Source organism: Podarcis pityusensis (assembly GCF_964106645.2).
Source record: "Podarcis pityusensis genome assembly, chromosome: 7".
Taxonomy (NCBI): domain Eukaryota; kingdom Metazoa; phylum Chordata; class Lepidosauria; order Squamata; family Lacertidae; genus Podarcis; species Podarcis pityusensis.
In genome coordinates this window covers 2,343,258-2,369,541 of record NC_138031.1, presented here as the reverse complement: position 1 = coordinate 2,369,541, position 26,284 = coordinate 2,343,258, and the positions used below count along the sequence as shown (strand labels likewise).

The following is a 26,284-nucleotide window of genomic DNA, read 5'->3' as shown; positions in this document are numbered from 1 at the left end:
TCTGATGTTATTTTTGCTTTGCCTGATAAGGCCGCTGGTTAGTTACCAGATGGTAACTCTGTTTTTTATGTGACTTAATTTCTACGTATGCATAAAAGCTAAGGCAAGGGAATGTCTCTAGAAGTTTAAGCCTGTGGACTCCATTTTGCAGCCAAGTGATGCGTTCTTAAATGTCACAGTGGTGTGTTTTATTGAAGAAATCCCTCGGAGCTGCCCCTTACTGCAGAGATACCAAACACTTCACGAAGCCAACAGATGAGCACTTTTGTTTTTTATTGACTTGCTGGGTGAACACTGTTTGTGGATAGCAGTTACAGTACAAGGAAAAACAGGGAAACGGCCCCTTCCGTTTCCGACTAAGACAACAGAATTCATAAACGGATCTTTTTGTCAGCGCTATATGCGTTTCCACAGTCAACATTTACACATGTGTCAGTAACCTTTCCTGGTAGGAAACTCTACCCAAGCTGCCCATGGAATGTCAGGCTCGAGAAAATAACAGCCACAGAAGTTAGGCGTCAGGCACAAGGGTAAAAAGGTTCAAGTAAGACAAGCACTATTTATTGTTCCAATAGGACGACCGGGACACTTTTTGGGCCTAGAGAAGTTTGAGAGCAAATAGGATGGCTTGGGGATGGAGGGGAAATGGGAACAGGACGGTCATTTGGTCAGCTAAAAGCTCCATTCTCACTCGGCACAAGGTCAAAAGGGAATGCTAGCAGCATGTCTGTCAAAACTGGGACGGAGAAGTCAGACAAGGGTGTGTTTGGGGAGACACTTTTGGCTCTTCAGAAAACGCCTCTCTCAAATCTCTCCTGCCCTCCCCACCAACCTCAAAAGGAATCAGTTGGCAAAAGTGCTCTTCACGGCGGCCACGATATGCTTAGCGCTGATCCCAAACGCATCCAGGAGTTCGCTGGGCTTCCCGCTGCGTGGCACGGCCGACACGGCCAGGCTCTGGACCAAGATGCCGGGTTCTCCGGAGACGGCCGCCGCCACGGCCTCACCAAGACCTCCTAGAAAGAGAGAGGGAGAATTTTGGAGCGTGATCCACGAAGAAATAAAGGAAATATTAAGAATATCATATAGTAAAAGGCCAGAGGCATTCCTTTTAGGAATTTTAAATGACAATATTCCAAAAGACAAAACTAAATTTTTCTTATACGCGACATCTGCAGCAAGAATCCTGGTGGCTAACTACTGGAAAGGGAATCAGTTACCCACTAGGGGAGAGTGGCTACGTAAGCTCTCAGAATACTTAGAATTAGCCAAATTGACAGACATAATAAGACAAAAACCAAAAAGTGAAGTAAAAAAAGAATGGGAGTGCCTAAATGAATACCTCAAAAGTCAAGGTTCGAGGGCAGAAATCTGGCTGAGTCTGGAATAACCTTGTGAAGTGAAAGGATATGAAAGAAGGGTTTATATCTAGATGTTAGGATAGAGGTGATAAAGAAAACAGGAAGACACAATGAGAGATAAAGGAGGTGCTGTGGGATTGGTGGAAGTCAATGTCTTGTTGTTGTTTTAGTGTTTATAATATTAACTTGTAAGATATGGATTTTTTTTTGGTGTTTTGTTTTCATAGAATCCTAGAGTTGGAAGAGACCACAAGGGCCATCGAGTCCAACCCCCTGCCAAGCAGGAAACACCATCAGAGCACTCCTGACATATGGTTGTCAAGCCTCTGCTTAAAGACCTCCAAAGAAGGAGACTCCACCACACTCCTTGGCAGCAAATTCCACTGTCGAACAGCTCTTACTGTCAGAAAGTTCTTCCTAATGTTTAGGTGGAATCTTCTTTCTTGTAGTTTGGATCCATTGCTCCGTGTCCGCTTCTCTGGAGCAGCAGAAAACAACCTTTCTCCCTCCTCTATGTGACATCCTTTTATATATTTGAACATGGCTATCATCTCACCCCTTAACCTCCTCTTCTCCAGGCTAAACATGCCCAGCTCCCTTAGCCGTTCCTCATAAGGCATCGTTTCCAGACCTTTGACCATTTTGGTTGCCCTCCTCTGGACACGTTCCAGTTTGTCAGTGTCCTTCTTGAACTGTGGTGCCCAGAACTGGACACAGTACTCCAGGTGAGGTCTGACCAGAGCAGAATACAGTGGCACTATTACTTCCCTTGATCTAGATGCTATACTCCTATTGATGCAGCCCAGAATTGCATTGGCTTTTTTAGCTGCCGCGTCACACTGTTGGCTCATGTCAAGTTTGTGGTCAACCAAGACTCCTAGATCCTTTTCACATGTACTGCTCTCAAGCCAGGTGTCCCCCATCTTGTATTTGTGCCTCTCATTTTTTTTGCCCAAGTGCAATATTTTACATTTCTTCCTGTTAAAATTCATCTTGTTTGTTTTGGCCCAGTTCTCTAATCTGTCAAGGTTGTTTTGAAGTGTGATCCTGTCCTCTGGGGTGTTAGCCACCCCTCCCAGTTTGGTGTTTTGGTTGTTGTTTTTTTAGTTTTCGAATGTTGATTTTTGTGTGTTGTGTATTGTTGTTTTTTGATATCTTTCGTGGTGTTGTTGTGTGGAAATTACTAATAAATTACTAATAAATTTTGTTGAAAAATCAAAAAATTAAAAAAGAAAGAAAGAAAAGAGAGAGGGAGGGAGGAATCGATATCCAGGGCACGCAACCGTCGAAGGAGGGCAGCAGGAGAAAGTCAAGAAACGCGCCAAGAATTGATGGGAAATGTGCCGTTCCAGGTGCCCTGCTCCACAGCCGCAACCCGCTTACCCTCCTTGTAGTGGTCCTCCACGGTGATGATTCGGCCTCCGGTGGCTTTGGCATTGGAAATGATGGTGGCGGCATCCAAGGGCTTGATTGTAAAGGGGTCGATGACCCGGATGTGGGTGCCTAAAGAGGAAGCAAAAGGCTTGTGGGAAGGAGCATTTGGGGCAGGGCGGAGAGGAGAGATGCCATCAACACCCCAAACCTCCGGCGAGACCTGCAGCCGTCTGTTATTCCTGCATCGCAGGTGGCTTGGACTAGATCCGGGACGTCCAACTCCCAAGAGATCTACTCCCAGAAAAAAACCTGGCAGTGATCTACCCATTTTTTTTTTTTGAGGGGGGAGATCAGAGTTGTTGAGTTTTCTTTACGGGTGGCAAACCAAAATAGTTGATCTTTTTTTAGGGGGGGCAGGTCAAAGTTGTTGACACAGTAAGGGTGCAGAATTGAAATACTGTATTTTTCGCTCTATAAGACGCACTTTTCCCCCTCCTAAAAAGTAAGGGGGAATGTGTGTGCGTCTTATGGAGCGAATGCAGGTGGGAGGCTCTGCTCAGTGCTCCCTTTAAAGAGCCGTGTGGAGCATGTGTGCGGCTCTTGGGGGCTTTTCCCCGAGGAGGGACAAGGGCAGCCCGTCACTGCCCTTCTCCCTCCTCGGGGAAAAGCCTGCAAGCGTTCTTTAAAGGGAGCGCTGAGCAGAACCCGGGATGCATACAGGCTCTGTTCAGCGCTCCCTTTAAAGAATATTTTTTCCCTTGCATTCCCCCTCTAAAAACTAGGTGCGTCTTATGGCCAGGTGCGTCTTATGGGGCGAAAAATACGGTAAATCGCTCACCATCAACACAACCGCTAACAGACCAACACAGCGCTACAGCAAATTAATAAGGAAGGAACACTAAACACAGCACAGGGGAAGACTGAGCGGGACGGAGACATTTTTATAGACGTGAGACATAAGGATCCTGTCGATCGTGGTCAACCAATTGGACACCCCTGGACTAGGGGAATCATGGGGTCCTCTCCAACGCTACCGTTCCGATTACCTTGCTTGGCCAGCTCGTCAGCAGCTGTGAGGGCCTCGTGGAGGGTGACTCCTGCCCCAATGACAGTCACCTTGTCCGCATCGTTCTTACGCACAACCTATAGGGACACGGAAAACGACTTGTCAGCCAACAAACTAGAACTATTCTGTCCCCAGACAGAGATGGCTAAGCTTTAGCCCTGCAGGTATTTGGACTGCAACTCCCACCATTCCTGGCTATTGGTCATGCCAGCTAGGGCTGATGGGAGCTGAAGTCCAAAACATCTGGAAGGCAGAAGGCTGGTGAAGTCTGGTACTAGTAGTTGACACATGCATGGCTCCGTAATTCAAGTATTCCTGCATACACTTTTCGGTCTGTCATATGGACACTTTTGGGCTTCAGACATCTGAAGGCAGCCCTGTTTAGGGAAGCTTTTAATGTTTAACAGACCACTGTATTTTATTATTTTGTTGGAAGCCACCCAGAGTGGCTGGGGAAAAAGAATACCGTATTTTTCACTCTATAAGGCACACTTTCCCCCTCCTAAAAAGTAAAGGGAAAGGTGTGTGCGTCTTAAGGAGCGAATGTAGGCTGCGAGGCTAAGCCAGAAGCCTCCGCAGTGCAGCGGGGAGCCTTCATCCCGCTGCCCTGCGGAAGCTTTGCGGGGCTATCCCTGGCTTTTGCGGGAGGTGGGGGAAGGGACAGAGCTCACGGCTCTGTCCCTTCCCCCACGTCCCAGAAAAGCCCCCAAGAGCAGCGCTCCCTTTAAAGAGCGCGCAGCTCTTGCGGGAGGTGGGGGGGAAAGCCAGGAGGCTTGCTTTCGCTGAAGCCAGGAGGGCAAGAGGGATCGGTGCGCACCAATCCTGCTTGCTCTCCTGGCTTCAGCGATAGCCCCGCAAAGCCTCCAGAGCGAAGAGAGAGGAGCGCTCCCTCTTAGCTCAGGAGGCTTTGCATTGCTTTCTTATTTCTTGTTTTCCTCCCCTAAAAACTAGGTGCATCTTATGGTCCCGTGCGTCTAATAGAGTGAAAAATACGATGGTATTATTATTATTATTATTATTGTTGTTGTTGTTGTTGTTGTTATTGTTATTATTATTAGGCTTCAGAAGATCTGTTTGTTGCAGCCTTGGTGCTAAGAACAGTGTTTACCAAATTTGGGTCTCCCGCTGTTTTTGGACTACAATTCCCATCATTCCTGACCACTGCTCCTGTTAGCTAGGGATGATGGGAGTTGTAGTCCAAAAACAGCTGGAGGGCCAAGTTTGGGAAACCCTGCCCTAGAACATGGGGAGACAATGCCCCACCAATTAAGTCCTATGCTGCCTGCAACAATATCGCCTCTAAAATTCACAGTTTGCCTTGCAGGCGGGGGGACTAGGTGACCCCTGGGTCTATCCCAACTCTACAATTCCACGATTCTGGACCGGCACAGCTTTGTGGTGTCAATGTGTGAATGAGACAACAGTGTGGAGAAGAGGGGTTTGATTTTTTTTAGGCACTGGGGAATATTCTGGGGCGAGCGGGACCGGCGCAAAAGGATGAGCTCCACTTGAACCAGACCGTTGGCACTTAAAATCAAAATGGTTGGTTGTTGGTGCTGACCTTTAAAGCCCTAAACGGCCTTGGCCCAGTATACCTGAAGGAGCGTCTCCACCCCCATAGTTCTGCCCGGACACTGAGGTCCAGCCCCGAGGGCCTTCTGGCGGTTCCCTCCCTGCGAGAAGCAAAGCTACAGGGAACCAGGCAGAGGGCCTTCTTGGTAGTGGCACCAGCCCTGTGGAACGCTTTCCCACCAGATGTCAAAGAGAAAAACAACCACCAGACTTCTAGAAGACATCTGAAGGCAGCCCTGTTTAGGGAAGCTTTTAATGTTTAATAGACTATTGTATTTTAATACTCTGTAGGAAGCCGCCCAGAGTGGCTGGGGAAACGCAGCCAGATGGGCAGGGTAATAATAATAATAATAATAATAATAATAATAATAATAATTAAAAAAAAAAAAATTATACCCCGCCCATCTGGCTGAGTTTCCCCAGCCACTCTGGGCGGCTCCCAGTCGAGTGTTAAAAACAACACAGCATTAAATATTAAAAACTTCCCTAAATTATTATTATTATTATTATTATTATTATTAATGGGGCAGAGCAGCTTTTAAATTGAGGGACGAAAGCTGACGACGGTCCTGTTCGGAACGACTCTTCTCCCCTCAAAATGCAGACGGCGAAACCGATGAAAAATCAAATCACACCCTTTACCTTGGCATGGCCAATCCCGAACTTTTCGTCCTGAGAGTAGAGGACAGGAGTCTCTGGGCGGCTGGTTCGAATGAAGCATATCCCCTGGAGGAGCAAAGATCACATTTCAACGAAAGGGAGGCAGCAGGGCTCCCACTTTGTGTTTACACACGTCCTGGGGCACGACAGGGTCAGGCACGAGGGGTCAAAGATCTGCAGAAGCTCCAGGGTTGCGCTGATAAAAACACAGAGTTTGCCTGGACTGTGCAAAAGCGCAGAAAGAACGATGCACTTCCAGAAACTGGAAGAAGACGCCTGGAGATCTGACTAATGTTATCGTGCAACCTCCACCCCAGCAAGCTGTCGCAGATAATACAGTGGTGGTTGGTTTAATCACGGCTGGAGAGGGGGAGACAGCCGCTACGAAGGAAGTTGAGCAGTTGGGGGAGTGGTGCAGGAAAAACAACTCACTCCTTAACTTAAAGAAAACAAAAGTGAATATTGTGGACTTTAAGGTAAAGGAACCCCTGACCATTAGGTCCAGTTGTGGCTGACTCGGGGGTTGCAGCGCTCATCTCGCTTTATTGGCCGAGGGAGCCAGCGTACAGCTTCCGGGTCATGTGGCAAGCATGTCTAAGCCGCTTCTGGCGAACCAGAGCAGCGCACGGAAATGCCATTTACCTTCCCGCCGGAGTGGTACCTATTTATCTACTTGCACTTTGATGTGCTTTCAAACTGCTAGGTGGGCAGGAGCAGGGACTGAGTGACGGGAGCTCACCCCGTTGTGGGGATTCGAACCGCTGACCTTCTGATTGGCAAGTCCTAGGCTCTGCGGTTTAACCCACAGCGCCACCCGCGTCCCATTGTGGACTTTAGGAAATGTAAATTGAATATTCAGCTGCTCATTATTGAGGGGAAATGTGTGGAACAGGTCTCGGCATTTTGATTTCTGGGAATGGAGTTGAGAGATGACCTAACCTGGGGAGAAAACAGCAAAGACCTGATGAAGAGAGCACAGCAGAGGTTATATTTTCTGAGAATCCTCCGGAAAAACAATCTCTCAAAGGACCTGTTGATGACATTTTACCATTGTACTGTGGAGAGTTGTATTAACTTATGGTCTGTGTGTGTGGTTTGGGAGCTGCACGGTCAGGGAAAAAACAACGCTGTCCAGGGTTGTAAAGACTGTGGAGAAAATAATTGGGTGCCCTCTTCCCACCTTGGATCAAATCTACGCTTTCAGGTGTCATAAGAAAGCTGCAGAGATAGCGCAGGATAGTGCGCACCCCGGAAATGATCTCTTTCAGCTTCTGCCTTCTGGAAGAAGGTCCAGGGTGATAAGACTAGGACTAGCCGCCTGAGAAACAGCTTCTACCCAAATGCGATTTTGGTTTTAAACGCAGTGTAAGGTAGTCTCGATGGGAGTATATTGTATTTAATGATGGGGTATCAGAGTTTTTAGGGGGCTAACCAGGCTGGGATAGCTGGGATAACAAGCTTGTTGGTTTTGAATGTCTGATGTAGATTTTTCCAATTTTGTTGTTCTGTATGGGAGAATGACATTAAAGATTAACATATCATCGTATTGTATCGTTGTGGCTTCATTGTAGGAGTGGGGGGGCTCAGGGCCAAATGGGCCCCCCCAAGCATTGCGATGTGCTTTTGACTGGCTGGGATGCGTTATTTTATTATTTATTTATTTACGGCTATTAGCCCATAAAGTATGTACAAACATAAAAGCACAGAGGCATAAAGACCGATATATTCGGCACCAGAAGGTGAACACCATGATGCAGGGGTGGGTCATTGAGCAGAGCCAGATAACAGCTTGGGGCCCGGAGAGCTCCAAGGGACGGATCCCAGAAAAAGGAAAACTGAAGACGAGATCCGACATGCACTCTCTTCAAAACTGTCCGATTAGTTTTTGAAGTTGTTTTGATGCTGGGATGCGTTCCTGAACTCTGATCGTGCCTCTTGCTTCCCTGGGTAGAGAGGGGTGTGTGAGTGAACTCACAAACCAGCCTCTTGCAAAATTAACATCCCTTGCTCCACCCACTTCCGCTTCCAGCCCCGCCCACAACTGGCGTGTGGCCCCCGAAAAGCTGCCCCAAAAGGGAATACGGCCCTTGGCTGAAAAAGACCCCAGCTTTACACAATGTGCTTCATGACAGCCAACGCTTGACACACTTGTCAGAAGGTGCCAATGGCGATACAGTGGTACCTTGGTTCTCAGACTTAATCCGTTCTGGAAGTCCGTTCCAAAACGAAAGCGTTCTTAAACCAAGTCACACTTTCCCATAGAAAGTCATGCAAAACGGATTAATCCGTTCCAGACTTTCAAAAACAACCCCTAAAACAGCAAGTTAACATGGTTTTTACTATCTAACGAGATCACCGATCCACAAAATGAAAGCAATAAACGATGTACTGCAGTCGCACAATCAATCCATCAGTAACTGAACTGGGTTCCACACAGTCACAAAAACAAACAAAAAGAGCCGCAAAAACAAAAACGCAAAATAAATAGCAAAAACAGAAGTGTAGCACTCAAATCAGAAGAGTAACATTCAAAACGGAGCAAGTTCGGCTTCCGAAAAAAGTTTGCAAACTGGAATGCTTACTTCTGGGTTTGCAGTGTTTGGGTTCCAAGGCGTTTGAGTACCAAGGCGTTTGAGAACCAAGGGACCACTGTAAATTGGGATTTCGGAGAGCTGTGGTTTCCCCTTCCGCTTCCCGGCGACAAAGTTTTAACCAGACGTAGGCAGCCCCGCTTACCTTGGTGTTTGCAGCCAGAAGGACAGCATGCTCAGTGGACACAGCGTCGCTGGGGTAGAAGACGGAGCAGCCGGGAATGGTCCTGAACATGGCGATGTCCTCCAAGGCCATCTGAGAAGGTCCGTCCTCACCTGGGGAGGCAGCGGGAACAGCGTGACCCTCCAGCCGCACGCCAGAGAAAGCTCAGGAGCCCATGCCATGCCAGGGAGGGAAAGACAACCACAACAGCGCCTCCTGGTGCTACGATTCCTGCATTGCTGAGGGTCGGGCTAGATGGCCATTGGGGTTCCCTTCCAACCTTATGCTTCTGCGCAAATTGTGCAATGGAGCCCAAGCCTCCGGCTCTGTACCTAAACTCGGATTTAGTACATGGCTGCTCAACCAAGTACAGTGGTACCTCAGGTTACATACGCTTCAGGTTACAGACTCCGCTAACCCAGAAATAGTGCTTCAGGTTAAGAACTTTGCTTCAGGATGAGAACAGAAATCGTGCTCCAGCAGCGCGGCAGCAGCCGGAGGCCCCATTAGCTAAAGTGGTGCTTCAGGTTAAGAACAGTTTCAGGTTAAGAACAGACCTCCGGAACGAATTATGTTCTTAACCCGAGGTACCTCTGTACAGGGGAATCTCTGGTCATGAATGGGATCTGTTCCGGAGGCTCATTCGCAACATGAAAAGAGCGCAACCTGAAGTGGCGTATCTGCGCAGATGCGCAGTGTGATTTGGCACTTGTGCGCATGCACAAAGCGCGATTTAGCGCTTCTGCGCATGCGTGAGCGGCAAAACCCGGAAGTAACCCTTTCCGGTACTTCCAGGTCACCGCGGGACGTAAACTGAAAAGAACGTAACATAAAGCAAACGTAACATGAGGTATGACTGTACAGGGGAACCTTGGTTTTCAAATCTGATCCGTTCCGGAAGACCATTTGACTTCTGAAACATTTGAAAGGCGAAGATCAAAGGGCGGTTGCCAAAATCCATTGAAAAAACCGGAGAAACGCGACATGGAAGCCGTTCAACTTCCGAGGCGCATTCGAAAACGGAAGCAATCGCTTCCAGCTTTTCGGCGTTCGGGTTCCAAACTGTTAATCAACGGAGACATTCGAGAACCGAAGTTCCACCATAATCAAGGGAATCCAGACAGAGGGCCTTCTCGGTGGTGGCTCCCACCCTGTGGAACGCCCTCCCTTCAGATGTGAAGGAAATAAACAACTATCCTATCTTTAAAAGACATCTGAAGGCAGCCCTGCTTAGGGAAGTTTTAATATTTAATGCTGTACTGTTTTTAACACTTGATTGGGAGTGGCTGGGGAAACTCAGCCAGATGGGCAGAGTATAAATAAATTATTATTATTATTATTATTATTATTATTAAGCATCTGAAGCAGAACACAAGCCAAGTGTAGCATCCGCAGCCCCCGCCCCCGAGGTGGTGTGTTAACATGCTGGGATAGCAGGAGTTAGGCCCCCCCTCACCCCAGCGCTTTAACTGCTCCACTCCACTCCAAATTAGTTCAAAGCAAAATACAAACCAGAAGAGGCAATGCACAAAAACACTCCGAGCAGGTGCAGTTTTGCAATTCTCAGCCTAACCTACCTCGCAGGACCGTTGTGAAGATAAAAGGGGAGATGGGGGGAGATGGCAAAGTAGAGAGCCCTGGACCCCTGGAGGGGAAAGCAGGATACAAAGGGAACAAGAGCTTAATCTTCACAGCCAAGAAGAGGAGATGGAGAGAGAAGCAACCAGGAACGTAAACCAGGGAATCAGCCACCCTACTTCTAACAACTTGGGACCTGAAGGAGCGTCTCCACCCCCATCGTTCTGCCCAGACACTGAGGTCCAGCGCCGAGGGCCTTCTGGCGGTTCCCTCCCTGCGAGAAGCCAAGTTACAGGGAACCAGGCAGAGGGCCTTCTCGGTGGTGGCTCCCGCCTCCTGTCAGATGTCAAGGAACTTTACAATCTTCCAATATACCTGAAGGAGCGTCTCCACCCCCATCATTCTGCCTGGACACTGAGGTCCAGCTTCGAGGGCCTTCTGGCGGTTCCCTCCCTGCAAGAAGTGAGGTTACAGGGAACCAGGCAGAGGGCCTTCTCAGTGGTGGCGCCCGCCCTGTGGTACACCCTCCCATCAGATGTCAAGGAAATAAACAACCACCTGACTTTTAGAAGACATCTGAAGGCAGCCCTGTTTAGGAAAGTTTTTAATGACTAATGTTTTAATGTATTTTTAATATTTTGTTGGAAGCTGCCCAGATTGGCTGGGGAAACCCAGCCAGATGGGCAGGGTATAAATAATAAAATTATTATTATTATTGGAACCAGAAGGGACGCGGGTGGCACTGTGGTTTAAACCAGAGCCTAGGACTTGCCAATCAGAAGGTCGGTGGTTCGAATCCCCGCGACGGGGTGAGCTCCCGTTGCTCGGTCCCTGCTCCTGCCAACCTAGCAGTTCGAAAGCACGTCAAAGTGCAAGTAGATAAATAGGTACCGCTCTGGCGGGAAGGTAAACGGCGTTTCCGTGCGCTGCTCTGGTTTGCCAGAAGCGGCTTAGTCATGCTGGCCACATGACCCGGAAGCTGTACGCCGGCTCCCTCGGCCAGTAAAGCGAGATGAGCGCCAGCACCCCAGAGTCGGCCACGACTGGACCTAATGGTCAGGGGTCCCTTTAACTTTACCTCCAAGATTGCCATACCCCAGAGATGCCCCCAATTTCATTGCTGGGACTGGCACTCTTACGGGTGCCAATTCTGCATTTGTAATAACAAGATATTTTAGTACAGAAGCACATAGACTTCGGAACTCCCTGCCTATTGATGTCAGGCAGGAGGTTTCACTGTACTCTTTTTTGGTGGCTGCCAAAACCAATTTTCTTTAGACAAGCCTATTCAGGTGCTTGTCTAAAGTTTTGTTCTGCTGTTATTGTGACTTCTGAAAATCTTAAAACTACCGTTCCCAATTCTTCTGATGGATAAATTTGTTGCTTTCTATTTTTTTGCAAACCGCTTTGAGGTTTTTCCACAATCGAGCGGTGCATCCTTTTTATGAAGAAAGCAATAATAAATACAGTGGTACCTTGGTTTACAACTGTAATCCGTTCCGGAGGTCCGTTTGTAAACCAAAACAGGTTGTAACCCAAGGCAAGCAATCGCCAATAGGGCGTCCAAAAAAAATTTGTTCGTAATCCAAAAAAAAGGTTGCAAACGAGACACGCACTTATGGGTTTGGCGTGTTTGTAATCCAAGATGTTTGCAAACCAAGGTACCACTGTACTTTCCGGTCAATGGTGCCCTCCTGATGTTTTTCACAGGAAAATGCAAACAAATCAGTTTGCCAACCCAGGAGATATATATATTAAAAAATACGAAACAGGGGAGAGCACACGAGAGAAACCTCCCGCCACAAGAGGCTTCTCCCCTCAAAAGCTAGTCACTGATAACCAACATCAGTTCATTTACGGCAAAATAATTTTCGCCCCAGTCCTTTTCTTTTTTTAAAAAAAATCATTTTTATTGATTTTCCAATTAAAAAACATCCAATTAATATATCCAATCATAATATTCCAATTAAAATAAAAAAGACCAAATTATAGTCCAAATTACATTTATGCCCCTGTGCTTTTCTGAAACTACGAAGATAGAAGGGGATGCACCTTAAAAGGGGAAAACGAGAGAAAAAACAGGATGGGAGTAAGGAACTCTTGCTTAGGTGGAGGAATGGGGCACCGGGGGCCACATAATGTGAGGCCGGGGGCCGCATGCAGCTCCTGAGCTGTCGGTTGCCCACCATGAAGCCCGCTGGGCCATTGTGGACCAGGAACCGCCTCTCAGCCGCACCTACCTCGCAAGGCTGTTGTAACGACTTTTCCAATTTCCAAAAATTGGAAAAGTGGTATAATACCAACAAAAATAGAGTGGCTTGCCAAATTACTGGAGTATTACAATATATCCGAAACAATGGGAGAAATCGGAAGGATCTCAAAAGAGAAGATAGACAAGGACTGGAAGGTGTTTAAAGGATATTTGCAAAATCATATTGAAAAAACAGAACTCCTATTAGAATAAACAAGTTCCGTTATAAATGCTGAAACACTAAATAAGATGGATAACAATGTGACAGAAAAAGAAGCAGAAAGTTGGTTTTAAAAGTGTGTGAAAGAAAGTAATAGAAGTGGAAAGAAACTGCAGTTGAGTAGATTGGAAGTCTAACACAAGGTGATGGGAAAAGGAAGTGTGTGTGGGATTGAGTGTGGGTATATATGAATATTTTTAAGGGCTGTATGAAATGTATGTTTGTTTGTATATTCGTAATATGTATGTATTAATGTTGAATTATTTTGATAAAATAAATATATTTACTTTTTTAAAAAAAATTAAAAATTTAAAAAAGCAAGGTTGCTGTAATGAAAAAGCGGTGGGGAGAAGAAAGAACCGCGAATGCCCCCCTCAGGCTCCTCTGAGACAAGGAAGGCCGTAAGTGCTATGAGTAAGGCAGGCAGGCCTTGCGCATCAGGCCCCATACATACCGATGGAAACCCCACAGTGGGACCCACACAACTTGATGTTGGCGTGGGAAATGGCCGCCATCCGGATGTGGTCGAACGCCCGGGTGAAGAACGCCGCAAAGGAGCTGGCAAAGGGGATCATGCGGTTCCTGGCGGCACAGCCAAGGGCCACACTGACCTGCGCAGCGCAAAACAAGGTTAGCAGCAGCAGCAGCAATAATAATAATAATATTAATAAGAGTAATAATAAGAGTACAGTGGTAACTCTGGTTGCGAACGGGATCCATTCTGGAGGCCCGTTCGCAACCTGAAAAAAACACAACCCACATCTGCGCAGGTCGCGATTTGCCGCTTCTGCACATGCGCGTGATGTCATTTTGCACATCTGCGCATGTGCGAGCGGCAAAACCCAGAAGTAACACATTCCGTTACTTCCAGGTGGCTGTGGGACGCAACCTGAAAACGCACAACCTGAAGCAAACGTAACATGAGGTATGACTGTAGTAGTAACTTGGGAAGACAGGCAAATTAATGCCAGTGTACTGGACGAAGCAAAGATCACCAGTGTTGAAGCAATGCTTCTTCAAACATCAACTTCGTTGGACTGGTCATGCTGTGCAGATGTCTGATGATCGTCTTCCCAAGCAACTACTCTATTCCAAACTTAAAAATGGAAAGTGTAATGCTGGTGGTCAACAAAAGAGGTTTAAAGACTTGTCTTAAAGCAAATTTTTAAAAATGTAGTATAAACACCAACAATTGGGAAACTCTTGCTGTGAGCGCTCCTGTTGGAGAACAGCCTTTCCCAAAGGTGTCATGGGCTTTGAAGACACTCGAACTCAGGATGCAAGGGAGAAACGTGCTTAGAGGAAGGCACACTTGGCAAATCCACACCGTGATCAACTCCCGCGCAGAAACCAATGCCCCCACTGTGGAAGGACGTGCGGATCCAGAATTGGTCTCTGAAGTCACTTACGGACTCATTGTTAAGACCGTGTTTATGGAAGACAATCTTACTCAGCTACGAGGGATCGCCAAAGAAGTAGTAATAATAATATTTTTTTACTTGTACCCCACCTATCTGACTGGGTCGCCCCAGTCACTCTGCGCAGCTTCCAACAGAATTTATTATTGTCAATTTGTTCCCATGTCCCATTCAAGGGTCTCAGGCTGGTGTTTGAAGCCCTAAACCCATCAAGGCCCCATATATATGAAAGACCATCTCCTTCCCGACAGACCCTCTCAGGTGCTGATTTTGGTGGAAGGGACCCTCTTGGCAATTCCTCCGCCCTCACGAGGCTCAGGGTAGTAGCAGCCTGGAAGAGGGTCTTCTCTGTGGTGGCCCCAAAGCTACTCAACTCCCTCCTCACAGAGGTGAGCCTGGCGCTGTCACTGGACAGCTTCTGGAGCGTGTTGAAGAAGCACCTCTTTGCCCCGACCTATGGCAGGTCCCAGGGATGCGGGTGGCGCTGTGGGTTAAATCACAGAGCCTAGGACTTGCCGATCAATAGGTCGGCGGTTCGAATCCCCGCGACGGGGTGAGCTCCCGTTGCGCGGTCCCTGCTCCTGCCAACCTAGCAGTTTGAAAGCACATCAAAGTGCAAGTAGATAAATAGGTACCGCTCCGACAGGAAGGTAAACAGCGTTTCCGTGCGCTGCTCTGGTTGGCCAGAAGCGGCTTAGTCATGCTGGCCACATGACCCGGAAGCTGTACGCCGGCTCCCTCGGCCAATAAAGCGAGATGAGTGCCGCAACCCCAGATTTGGTCACGACTGGACCTAATGGTCAGGGGTCCCTTTACCTTTATGGCAGGTCCCACCTTGTTTCTGTGGCTGTATGCTGTTTGGAATTGTTTTTAATGCTATAATAATAAGTGGCTTGGGCAACTCAGCCAGATGGGTGGGATATAATATAATATAATATAATATAATAATAATTCATTTTATTACTTACCCTATTTTTCTGTGTAGAAGACACCCCCATGTATAAGACGCCCCCCTCCTATTTTTGGGGACTCCAAATTAAGAAAACACCCCTCAGCATTACCCGTGTATAAGACAAGCCCCAATTTTAAACCTAATTTATTTGATAAAAAACCCTAGTCTTATACACGGAAAAACGCGGTATATGCCACTCATCTGGCTGCATATAATATTAACAACACTGTTCAACAGCAACCATTAAAAACTTCCTTCTTCAGATGTCTTCTAAAACTTATACAGTCATACCTCGGGTTACAGCTGCTTCAGGTTGCGATTTTTCGGGTTGCGGACTACCGAAACCCGGAAGCACCAGAACAGGTTATTCTGGGTTTCGGCAGTCGTGCATGCGCAGAAGCGCTAAATCGTGCTTTGTGCATGTGCAGAAGCACCAAATTGAAACGTGCGCAGGCACACAGGCATGGGTTGCGAACGCTGCGGGTTGCGAACGTACGTGCATCCCGTACGGAGCACGTTCGCAACCCGAGCGCCCCCTGTGTAGTTATTTATCTCCTAGACACCTGATGGGAGGGTGTTCCACAGGGCAGGTGCCACTACCAAAAAGGCCCTGCAAATTCGCTTCTTGCAGTGGGGGAACCGCTGGACCTCCGTGCGTTTTAATGCTGTCACCCGCCTCCCGGATCCGAGGGTGAAGGTGTCAATAAAGAAATTAAGGTGTCGGCACCCGCACTCTTCCCCCGGAGGCCCATCCTTGCAGGCTCACCATGTTCTGCTCGGCAATGAAGCACTCGATGTAGCGATCTGGGTGGGCTTGCTTGAACAGCTCGGCGAACGTCGAGTTCTTTGTGTCGCCATCCAGCGCCACCACGCGAGGGCTGGCGCTGCCCAGCTTGGCCAGGGCTAAGCCGTAGGCCTTGCGAGTGGCCATCTGCGGGGAGGAACAGGAGGTGGTTAACCACGTTAGAGACCCCTGAAAGGCTCCAGCGTTCCGCCGTCAAGGCACCCACCTGCTCTAAGAAGGTACAGAGGTGTTTTCCTGTGAGGAAAGGGCACAGCGTTTGGGACTTTTCGTAACTGTGGGAATTGTGGAGTTAGATGGCAAGGAAGGCCATAAGTGCTCAATAGTTGTTGTTTTCTTCAATGCAAAATTACAACAAAAATTACAAACATTGAATCCAAAATAAAACAGTACTGTCAGGGAACTGACATCAGAGCTGGAGGCGGAGGGAAGGCTCTCAAATGATGCTGGAGAAGGGCCCAGCAGGGAGAGAGGCAGCTCCGCAGAAGGGGAAGCAAATCAGTGCAACACCAGGAATAAGGAGGGGCAGATGGGGGAATCGGCGAGGGGGCTCCAGGACTCTTCACCGGACACCAGCGGGGAGAGCACGGGTCCTCCGCTACCCACGCCCTCCCTGCGCAGAAGACTTCCGCGCAGAGAGAGTAGGAGGAGACTGGGTGTCAAACAACTTTGATGTTGGAAAAGATTTAAGAAACGCCCACTGACGGATTCTGCTAGCGACTGAGGCAGCCACGAATGAAGGGCTGTCCAGACAGAAAGGTTTAACAAGGCAACATAGCCAGGAGTGGCAGTAACTTACGCACAAGCAACCCCACACTCATTACAAGTACAAACAAGAAAAAAAGCAAAACACAAGAGAGAGAAAAAACACAAAACAAAATAAAACAGTACAAATCCAAAAACAAAATAAAACAGTACAAATCCAAAATAAAACAGTACAAACATGAAAAAAAGCAAAACACGAGGAAAAAAACACAAAACAAAAAACAAAAACACACATCTACAAATAAAACTTATCAGCATTCTAATCATTATGTACATATACACATATTGACTTCCTTCCTTTGTTCTAAGACTTTGAAATTTTTACTCTTTCTAAGTTGTTGTGTCTAATGTAGATTACTTCTATCTTTATACTTTCTGCACCATTTTTCTCTTTCTTTAACCCTGCAAAGCTTCATTCGTTACATACCGATATGCTTACTCCAGAACAATGTTTTTTCATATACTCTTTAGCACATCCCCCATTCTTTTAATAATTTTTGGTCCGACTGTCCCCTTATGAATGCTGTGAGTCTTGCCAGATGTACTATATACCATATTTTTCGCTCCATAAGACGCACCTGACCATTAGACACACCTAGTTTTTAGAAGGGGAATGCAAGAAAAAAATATTCTTTAAAGGGAGCGCTGAGCAGAGCCCGTATGCATCTTAGGCTCTGCTCAGCGCTCCCTTTCATGAGCCGCGTGGAGTGTGTGTGCGGCTCTTGCAGACTTTTTCCCAGGAGAGAAAAGCTCCCAAGAGCCGCACACATGCTCCACATGGCTCGTGAAAGGGAGTGTGGCTCTTGGGGGCTTTCCGGGAGGTGGGGGAATTCCCCCACATCATAGAAAAGCCCACAGAAGCCGTGGACCCTTTAAAGAGTGCACAGCTTTTGCGTGCTTTTCTATGAGGGAGAAGGGACTGACGCGGCCAGTCAGTCCCTTCTCCCTCCTGGGGAAAAGCCCCCAAGAGCGGCGCACTCTTTAAAGCATCCGCGGCTCCTGCAGACTTTTCTACGAGGCTTTTCCCGCCTGCATTCGCTCCATAAGATGCATACACATTTCCCCTTACTTTTTAGGAGGGGAGAAGTGCGTCTTATGGAGCGGAAAATACGGTATACCGTTTTTTTCGCTCTATAAGATGCACCAGACCACAAGACGCACCTAGTTTTGGGAGGAGGAAAACAAGAAAAAATATATTCTGAATCTCAGAAGCCAGAACAGCAAGAGGGATCGCTATGCAGTGAAATCAGCAATCCCTCTTGCTGTTCTGGCTTCTGGGATAGCTGCGCAGCCTGCATTCGCTCCATAAGACGCATACACATTTCCCCTTACTTTTTAGGAGGGAAGAAGTGAGTCTTATAGAGCAAAAAATACGGTATTTTCACAAAATTTAATTTGCCAGTCTTTCATGGATGGAAGCGCTCAATAGTTCTATGATTCTAACCGGCTGCCCCGGCAGTACCTTTTCTCCTATTTTGAAAGCGGGTGAAGAAGGCATCTTGATCTCCTCAGTGGTCACCTGGGCTACGTCTCCGGCTGGCGGCAGGATGGTGTAAACTTTATTGGCCGGCATTTGGCCCTGGAGAGCGTTGATGATGGACTCCATTTTCTCCTTGGGCATGGGCTTCCCATGCCAGTTGTCCGCATCTTCCACACCTGAGGCAAGAGAACACTCCGGGAGTCAGCCTTTGCCAACCTTGCGCCCTCCAGGTGTTTTAAACTACAATTCCCATCGTTGTTTTTCCATTGCATTTCACTCTCAATTTGTACGCCGCCTTTCTGCATTGCTATAGACAAGGCGGTAGAAACAGCGAAACATACAGCAAAGACCAACGCATTCTACGATGATGCAAATAAGTCAAAATAAAAGCCCATTGTAAGCAATTAACAAGACTAGTAGGGTTATCTGAAGACTTGTAATGAGGAATTTTTTACCTTTCTACATTTATTTAAATTTTGAGGTATTTTGCAATGAGTTATATTAGAACTGGAAAATGTATAAATGCTGTGATATAACGGTTACTTTTGAAAGCCAAGAGGTGGGAGGGAAGGAAGTCGATAGGCTCTAAAGAGCCAAAGAAGTAAACTGGATAATAATGATGTGATAAGATACGTTTAAATGGAAAACTTAATAAAAATTATTTTTTTAAAAACCACAAATAAATCATAATATAAATAGGAGCCGGGGTACAGCTTCTGAGTCATGTGGCCAGCATGACTAAGCCGCTTCTGGCGAACCAGAGCAGTGCACGGAAACGCCGTTTACCTTCCCGCCGGAGCGGTACCTATTTATCTACTTGCACTTTGAGGTGCTTTCGAACTGCTAGGTGGGCAGGAGCAGGGACCAAGCAACGGGAGCTCACCCCGTCGCGGGGATTCAAAAGGCCAACCTCCTGATCGGCAAGCCCCAGGCTCTGTGGTTTAACCCACAGCGCCACCCACGTCCCTCAATACATAAAATACCGCTATGTAAAAAAAAGATCCAACTGAGGAACAGTCACACTGCGTTGGTCAGGGATGATGGGAGTTGTAGTCCCAGACACCTGAAGGGGTGCCAAGAGGGCGAAGGCTGACCCAGGCACTGTCCAGGGACCAGAATGACTGCCGCAAGCAGGTCCCCTCCTTCACCCCCCACAGGACAAAGGGGCCACAGGCTCACCTGCGATTCCTCGCCCTTTGAAGGTCTTGGCCACGATGGCCGTGGGCTTCCCCTTCTGCTGACTGGCTTGCCACAGGGCCTGGCACAACTCCTCCACCTTATGCCCATCCACAACGTACGTATTCCACCTGGAAGAAGAAGGGAAGGAGGTCGGCTTTAGGCTTCCCAGATCTGGCTGGCAGCTGCAAGAACAGGATGCCATTGGCCTGATGCAGCAGCCAAAAGGGCCACTGGCCAGATCCAGCAGCCGAGCTCTCCTTAACTCAGCGGTTCCCAAAAGGTGTGGCAGGAGAGGACAGTCATAATAATAATGATAACAATTTATTATTTATACCCTGCTCATCTGGCTGGGTTTCTCCAGCCACTCTGGGCGGCTTCCTACAGAGTATTAAAATACAATAGTCTATTAAACATTAAAAGCTTCCCTAAACAGGGCTGCCTTCAGATGTCTTCTAAAAGTCTGGTAGTTGTTTATCTCTTTGACATCTGGTGGGAGGGAGTTCCACAGGGCGGGTGCCACTACCGAGAAGGCCCTCTGCCTGGTTCCCTGTAACTTGGCTTCTCGCAGCGAGGGAACCACCAGAAGGCCCTCAGCACTGGACCTCAGTGTCCGGGCTGAACGATGGGATGGAGATGCTCCTTCAGGTCTACTGGGCCTTTGAGGCCGTTTATGGCTTTCAATGTCAGCACCAACACTTTGACTTGTGCTCAGAAACGTACTGGGAGCCAATGTAGGTATTTCAGGACTGGTGTTACGTGGTCCCAGCGGCCACTCCCAGTCACCAGTCTAGCTGCCGCATTCTGGATTAGTTGTAGTTTTCAGGTTACCTTCAAAGGTAGCCCCACATAGAGCGCATTGCAGTAGTCCAAGCAGGAGATAACTAGAGCATGCACCACTCTGGCGAGACAATCTGCGGGCAGATAGGGTCTCAGCCTGCATACCAGATGAAGCTGGTCAGCAGTTGCCCTGGACACAGAATTGACCTGCACCTTCATGGACAGCTGTGAGTCCAGAATGACTCCCAGGCTGCGCACCTGGTCCTTCAGGGGCACAGTTACCCCATTCAGGACCAGGGAGTCCTCCACACCCGCCTGCCTCCTGTCCCCCAAAAACAGTACTTCTGTCTTGTCAGGATTCAACCTCAATCTGTGAGCCACCAAGTCTGGCAGGAAGATTCTTTATTATTATTATTAAAGGTTTTCAACGTGTAGTACAATAAAAACCAAACAAAGCTAATATCCCAAGAGATGAAAATACCGTATTTTTCACTCTATAAGACACACTTTTTCCCTCCTAAAAAGTAAGGGGCTGTACGTTTAAAGAAAGAAGGGGGGGACCAAGAAGAGAAAAAGAAACACGGGCACAAAATTTTATATTCTATCAACCTTCTACCTTAATCTTCAATTCAAGATTCAAGGGCATTCAAAGAAACTTTTAAAAAACTTTTCAGTGTAATATTAAAACACGTTCTTTGAAAAATTGGCAGAATATGGATCGGTATCTTTTCAAAACAAGAAATCAAGCGATACCGAGACAACCGGAGTTGTGCTTTCCAAACCATTTCCTAGGACTAAAAAATTCACAAGCAAAATTTTGCTCTGGAAGGGCAGCCAGGAGAAGGAAGTTTGGGAACCGCCGCCTGCCGTTGCTGCAAAGAGGAGGTTCGAAGGCAGAAACAGCCGGCGGCGCTTACTCACCCGAAGGCCTCGCAGCGTTTGCGGTAGACCTCCATGTCGTGGCGCAGGGGGGCGGCCTCACTCTGCCCCAGCCGGTTGACATCGAAGATGGCCACCAGGTTGTCCAGCTGGTACTGGGAGCCAAAGGCCAGACCTTCCCACACCGAGCCCTCTGAGCTCTCACCGTCGCCCAGTAGGCAGTACACGCGGTAACTGGGGGGAGAGGGAGGCAGGTCAGGGCCCAAGGAAGCGGGGATATAAATAACAAAATTAATGTTGTTGTTGTTGTTGTTGTTATATACTTCTATTTTGCTTTAAACAAATACATATAAATATCGACAACCAAAATTACAAAAGAAAATTCCTTAATAATAATAATGAAAAAAACTAAAAAACTACAAAAATGTCAAAGTACACAGCATAAAACATAAGCCATTATGGGAAAGAAAAAAAGAAAAAGGAAAGAAGGAGGAGGATGAGGGGGGGAAAAAGAAGAAAAGGAAAAAAGGGAAAAAAGGAAAAAAGAGGAAGATGAGCCATTTGTACGCTTCCATCAAGGTTACCATAGATCATTATTCTTATCAATTCTATCTGCATTCCATAGAATCCCTCATCTTGGTATCAGGGAACATTTCCCTATGTGGTATCATTCTAAACATAACCAGGTCTTTCTTGATGAACCCTTATCCCCTAGATAATTATTTAAACATTCCCATTCTTCTTTCACCATCTTTTTAGGTTTATCTCTTATTGCAGCTGTCAGCATTGCAAGCTCCAAGTACTCGCACAATAACGTTATTATTCTTAAGGAGGCGAGAAGGGAGAGAGGTCCTGGCATATGAAATTCTCGGACTACGCAGAGGTGGCAGGATTAACCGGGAAAATCAGAAATCAGGAGGGTCAAAACTTCAACGAAAAAGGGGACAAATATAGAACGTGCTTGAAAGATCACTGTAAACACTTGAGGTCTTTGGCAGGCTTCAAATAACTTTTGCAATGATTCTGGATATAATGGAGGATGGTAAATTAGATGGACTGACAAACCTAGACAGCATCTTAAAAAGCAGAGACATCACCTTGCCGACAAAGGTCCGTACAGTGGTACCCCGGGTTACATACGCTTCAGGTTACAAACGCTTCAGGTTACAGACTCCACTAACCCAGAAATAGTACCTCGGATTAAGAACTTTGCTTCAGGATGAGAACAGAAATCGTGCTGCGGCGGCACAGCAGCAGCAGGAGGCCCCATTAGCTAAAGTGGTGCTTCAGGTTAAGAACAGTTTCAAATTAAGAACGGACCTACGGAACGAATTAAGTTCTTAACCTGAGGTACCACTGTATAGTTCAAGCTATGGTTTTCCCAGTAGCGATGTATGGAAGTGAGAGCTGGACCATAAAGAAGGCTGATCGCCGAAGAATGGATGCTTTTGAATTATGGTGCTGGAGAAGACTCTTGAGAATCCCATGGACTGCAAGAAGATCCAACCTATCCATTCTGAAGGAAATCAGCCCTGAGTGGTCACTGGAAGGACAGATCCTGAAGCTGAGGCGCCAATACTTTGGCCACCTCATGAGAAGAGAAGACTCCCTACATTACTGTGTTATTTATTTTATAGTACAGTACATTGATTATTGCTTTCATTTTATGGATCAACGGCCTCGTTAGAGAGTAAAATTCATGTTAAATTGCTGTTTTAGGGGTTGTTTATAAAAGTCTGGAATGGATTAATGTAATAATAATAATAATTTATTATATACCCCACCCATCTGGGTGGCTTCCAACCGAATATTAAAAACAATCCAGCGTCAGACATTAAAAACTTCCCTAATCCGTTTTGCATTACTTTCTAATGGGAAAGTGCACCTTGGTTTTTGAACGCTTCGGTTTTGGAACGGACTTCTGGAACGAATTAAGTTTGAGAGCCAAGGTACCACTGTATCTGACTGAGGGGAGCTGTTTATATCAATTACGCACAGTTTATATCAATTACGCCAACTGTTTACTCGTGCCGAACCACAGAAAGCATTTGGAATTGGCACACGGCGCTCCAGCCGGGTGGATCTTCCCAGTTTCCCCAGTAAGTTCCTCACCTGGCCTTGTCAAAGTATTTCCCAGTGTAGGCCATGCCACAGGCAGCTCCCAGGCCTTGTCCCAGTGAGCCAGTGGCCACGTCCACAAAAGGCAGCCTCTGTAAACGCGGGAGAAAAAAAGGGAGAGGAACGTGGGGTGAGGATAACATCACAAACCAATTAGCCCCGCAAGGTCCTGATCCTTTTGTTCCCCAACTGTTCTGGATCAGGGGGCAAGGCACTTTCCTGGCCGCTCCACCAGCAACACATACCCAACAGATTCCAAAGCAGGGGTCCGCAAACTTTTTCATCAGACCTTGTGGGGGGCAGTACTATATTTTGAAAAATATAAATGTGAGGAGCTCCAGAGCTCACAGGGTTAATAGCTCAAGGGACATGGCATCCGGTCCCCGGGGTGTGCTGCACGAACGAAAGGGAAGTTACTTTTATTTTCTGTTTTGGCTGCGAAGGAGAAGCAACATGTCACCGCTTTCTCCTGGCTGTTTTGTTGTTTTTGCTGCTGTAAACCACAGAGCCTCAAAAGGGACGCGGGTGGTGCTGTGGGTTAAACCACTGAGCCTAGGACTTGCCGATCAGAAGGTCGGCGGTTCAAATCCCCGCGATGGGATGAGCACCCGTTGCTCGGTCCCTGCTCCTGCCAACCTAGCAGTTCGAAAGCACCTCAAAGTGCAAGTAGATAAATAGGTACCGCTCTGGCGGGAAGGTAAACGGCATTTCCGTCCGCTGCTCTGGTTTGCCAGAAGTGGCTTAGTCATGGTGGCCACATGACCCAGAAGCTGTACGCCGGCTCCCTCGGCCAAGAAAGCGAGACGAGCGCCGCAACCCCAGAGTCGGCCACGACTGGACCTAATGGTCAGGGGTCCCTTTACCTTTACCTAGGATAGCAGAAGCTGTGTCTGAGAGCTACGGAAACGCCGTTTACCTAGGTTGGCAGGAGCAGGGACCGAGCAACGGGAGCTCACCCTGTCGTGGGATCTGAACCGCCGACCTTCTGATCGGCAAGTCCTAGGCTCAGTGGTTTAACCCACAGCGCCACCTGCGTTATCAGCTTTACTGCCATGCTAATAAATCCTTACACACTGGCACACCACTGCTGATAAAACTCTGCTGTAGCCGGGAGAAGCGGAATGACTCAGGAGCGTGCTGGACACCATCGCGTTTCCAAGGGAAGATGGGTCCGACAATCAAAACAGACAAGTCAGTTTCCAGTTTCACTCAACAGGTGAGACTGGTAACACTTCGCAATAAATACCCTGCAAGCCGGTCCTGCAGCAGCCTCTGGACCTGGAGGAGGAACGAACTCTGCACGCGCTCAGGAGCACGTCGTGGCGGCGCCCACTCACCGGCGTTGTTGACGAGCAGAAGCCACTCCATCGACCCGTCTCTGCAGAGCTCCCAGGTGGCGTGCGCCACGCACTGCAGCCTGTCAGCGGGCAGGCCGCGCACGTGGAGCGCCGGGCAGGCGGCGCGCAGCTCGCCCTCCATCTGCTCCAGCGCGGCCGCCGAGCGTGCCACCAGCAGCAGCGCTGAGCCGGGCACCAGGGAACGCCAACCTCCGGCTGAAGCCCTGCGACGCGCCCGCCAAGATGCCCATGGCGCAGCCCAGACCCGGTGCCCTCCTCTCCATCCATGGCTGCACCGGGTTTACTTCAGCGTGCAGGCGGCAAGGCTGCGGATTGGTTGCAGGAACTTCCTACAGTGTGATTGCCTGGGATTCGGACTCAGAGGCTGAACCTGAGGAATCCCAGCCTGCACAGGATTCCCCGCCTCCAGAACCAGCTGAGCCGGGGCTGGGGCTTGAGCCTGAAGGGTCCTCACCTGTGCTGGATCCTCAGGTGCAGGCATCAGCTGAGTCTGCTCTGGCTCCGGAGGTGATCGAGGACCCATTGCCTGCAGCAGCCCCAGCAGGGGAAGCTGAGGTTGCCTCTGGGTCCGGTAACCCTCCAGCCTCTCCTGAGCTGCAGAGGCTCAGGGCAGAGAGGCGGAGGGAACTAAGTTCTCTCAGGAGGAGTGCTCGCCTCCATGCCAGGAGAGGCCAGTCACCCTATGCCTCAGGGCAGATAAAAGCCAGTCAGCCCCAGTCACAAGTTGTGGGAGCAATGTTGGTGGTAGCCTGTTCCTGCCTGCACCCTGACCTGCTCTTCTGCCAGAGTTCCTGACCTCACCAGACTCCCTGCCTTGGACCCAGCTTCAGCTTTGACAGACAGCCTCCATACCGCACCCTCGACCTTGGACTGGACTCGGACCTCGCCTCTTGGTTAGCCCCCGGGACCAGCACATACAGCCAATCTGAAGCCGTGCCAGCATCGCATAAGTCAGTCCCCGCGCGGCAAGGCATCTGCAGCGCGTGGGGACTGATTGAGCGGGTGGCAGGGTCCATGGGCCGGATTTACGAGCCTGGGGGGCCGCATCTGGTTCCCAGTTTGCTGACCCCTGTTCTGAAGCAAGGAGGCCATAACCTCATCACCTACTTCACAGGGTTGTTGTGGGGATTAACCAAGGAGGGGAATGAACCATGGAGTCCTTGGGAGGAAAAGGATTCAATAACTAAGCTCTTCTGCTCACCTGGCTCAAGGAAGCCAGAGGGAGATGTCAGTCGCCGACTTGGCGTCCAGCGATCTCCACAGTTGGATGTGCACCAGTTGCAAAACGTGCCTGGCACCCGGCTAATTTCTAGCGCTGGGCCCATTACGCAGCACCGACTACCGAGAGCCAGAGCCGTACGAAGGAAAGCGCTTACCGGGGTTGGGTGGCCTTCCAGGTCGCAGTCGATCTTCCTCAGTTTCAGCAGATCAGACTCGTTGAGGTACCCGGCCTCAGCCCAGGCAGCGTAGAGCACAGGAGCAGCGTGGCCCTGCTCAGGGGTTGAGGAAGCACAGAAAAAGCAGGGGTCACCCTTTGCCCAGAGGAAGGAACCTCCTGCTTGCAACCCCCATAATACATTGTGGTGTTGTTTGTTTTTGTACTGCATTTTTACGATGGGAACTGCCCCAAGATCTACAAATGAAGGGCGGCGGACAAATTTAATAAATGAAAATAAATTAACAAACAATGGGGAGGCGCTGTGGCAAGCGAGGCAGCAGA

General features: G+C 48.4%; 1 protein-coding gene and 1 long non-coding RNA gene across 2 annotated transcripts in view; one reads left to right on the top strand and one right to left on the bottom strand.

Annotated features, from left to right (window-relative positions):
- Positions 1-256: 256 nt before the first annotated feature.
- Positions 257-26,284, bottom strand: part of LOC308480790 (transketolase-like protein 2) — a 32,119-nt gene continuing 6,091 nt past the window's right edge. The window contains exons 4-15 of the mRNA XM_081012649.1: positions 25,941-26,054; positions 23,201-23,298; positions 21,131-21,322; positions 19,433-19,560; positions 18,236-18,429; positions 15,973-16,137; positions 13,291-13,447; positions 8,770-8,900; positions 6,016-6,099; positions 3,782-3,878; positions 2,745-2,864; positions 257-1,016 (exon numbers count right to left, since the gene is read on the bottom strand). Coding sequence (XP_080868775.1) covers positions 844-1,016; positions 2,745-2,864; positions 3,782-3,878; positions 6,016-6,099; positions 8,770-8,900; positions 13,291-13,447; positions 15,973-16,137; positions 18,236-18,429; positions 19,433-19,560; positions 21,131-21,322; positions 23,201-23,298; positions 25,941-26,054 — 1,653 coding nt within the window. The 3' untranslated portion in view covers positions 257-843. The remainder of the gene's footprint in view (positions 1,017-2,744; positions 2,865-3,781; positions 3,879-6,015; positions 6,100-8,769; positions 8,901-13,290; positions 13,448-15,972; positions 16,138-18,235; positions 18,430-19,432; positions 19,561-21,130; positions 21,323-23,200; positions 23,299-25,940; positions 26,055-26,284) is intronic.
- LOC308480979 overlaps positions 21,307-26,284 on the top strand; it is a 171,657-nt gene continuing 166,679 nt past the window's right edge. The window contains exons 1-2 of the long non-coding RNA XR_013988381.1: positions 21,307-21,399; positions 21,919-22,235. This is a non-coding gene — a long non-coding RNA (uncharacterized lncRNA). The remainder of the gene's footprint in view (positions 21,400-21,918; positions 22,236-26,284) is intronic.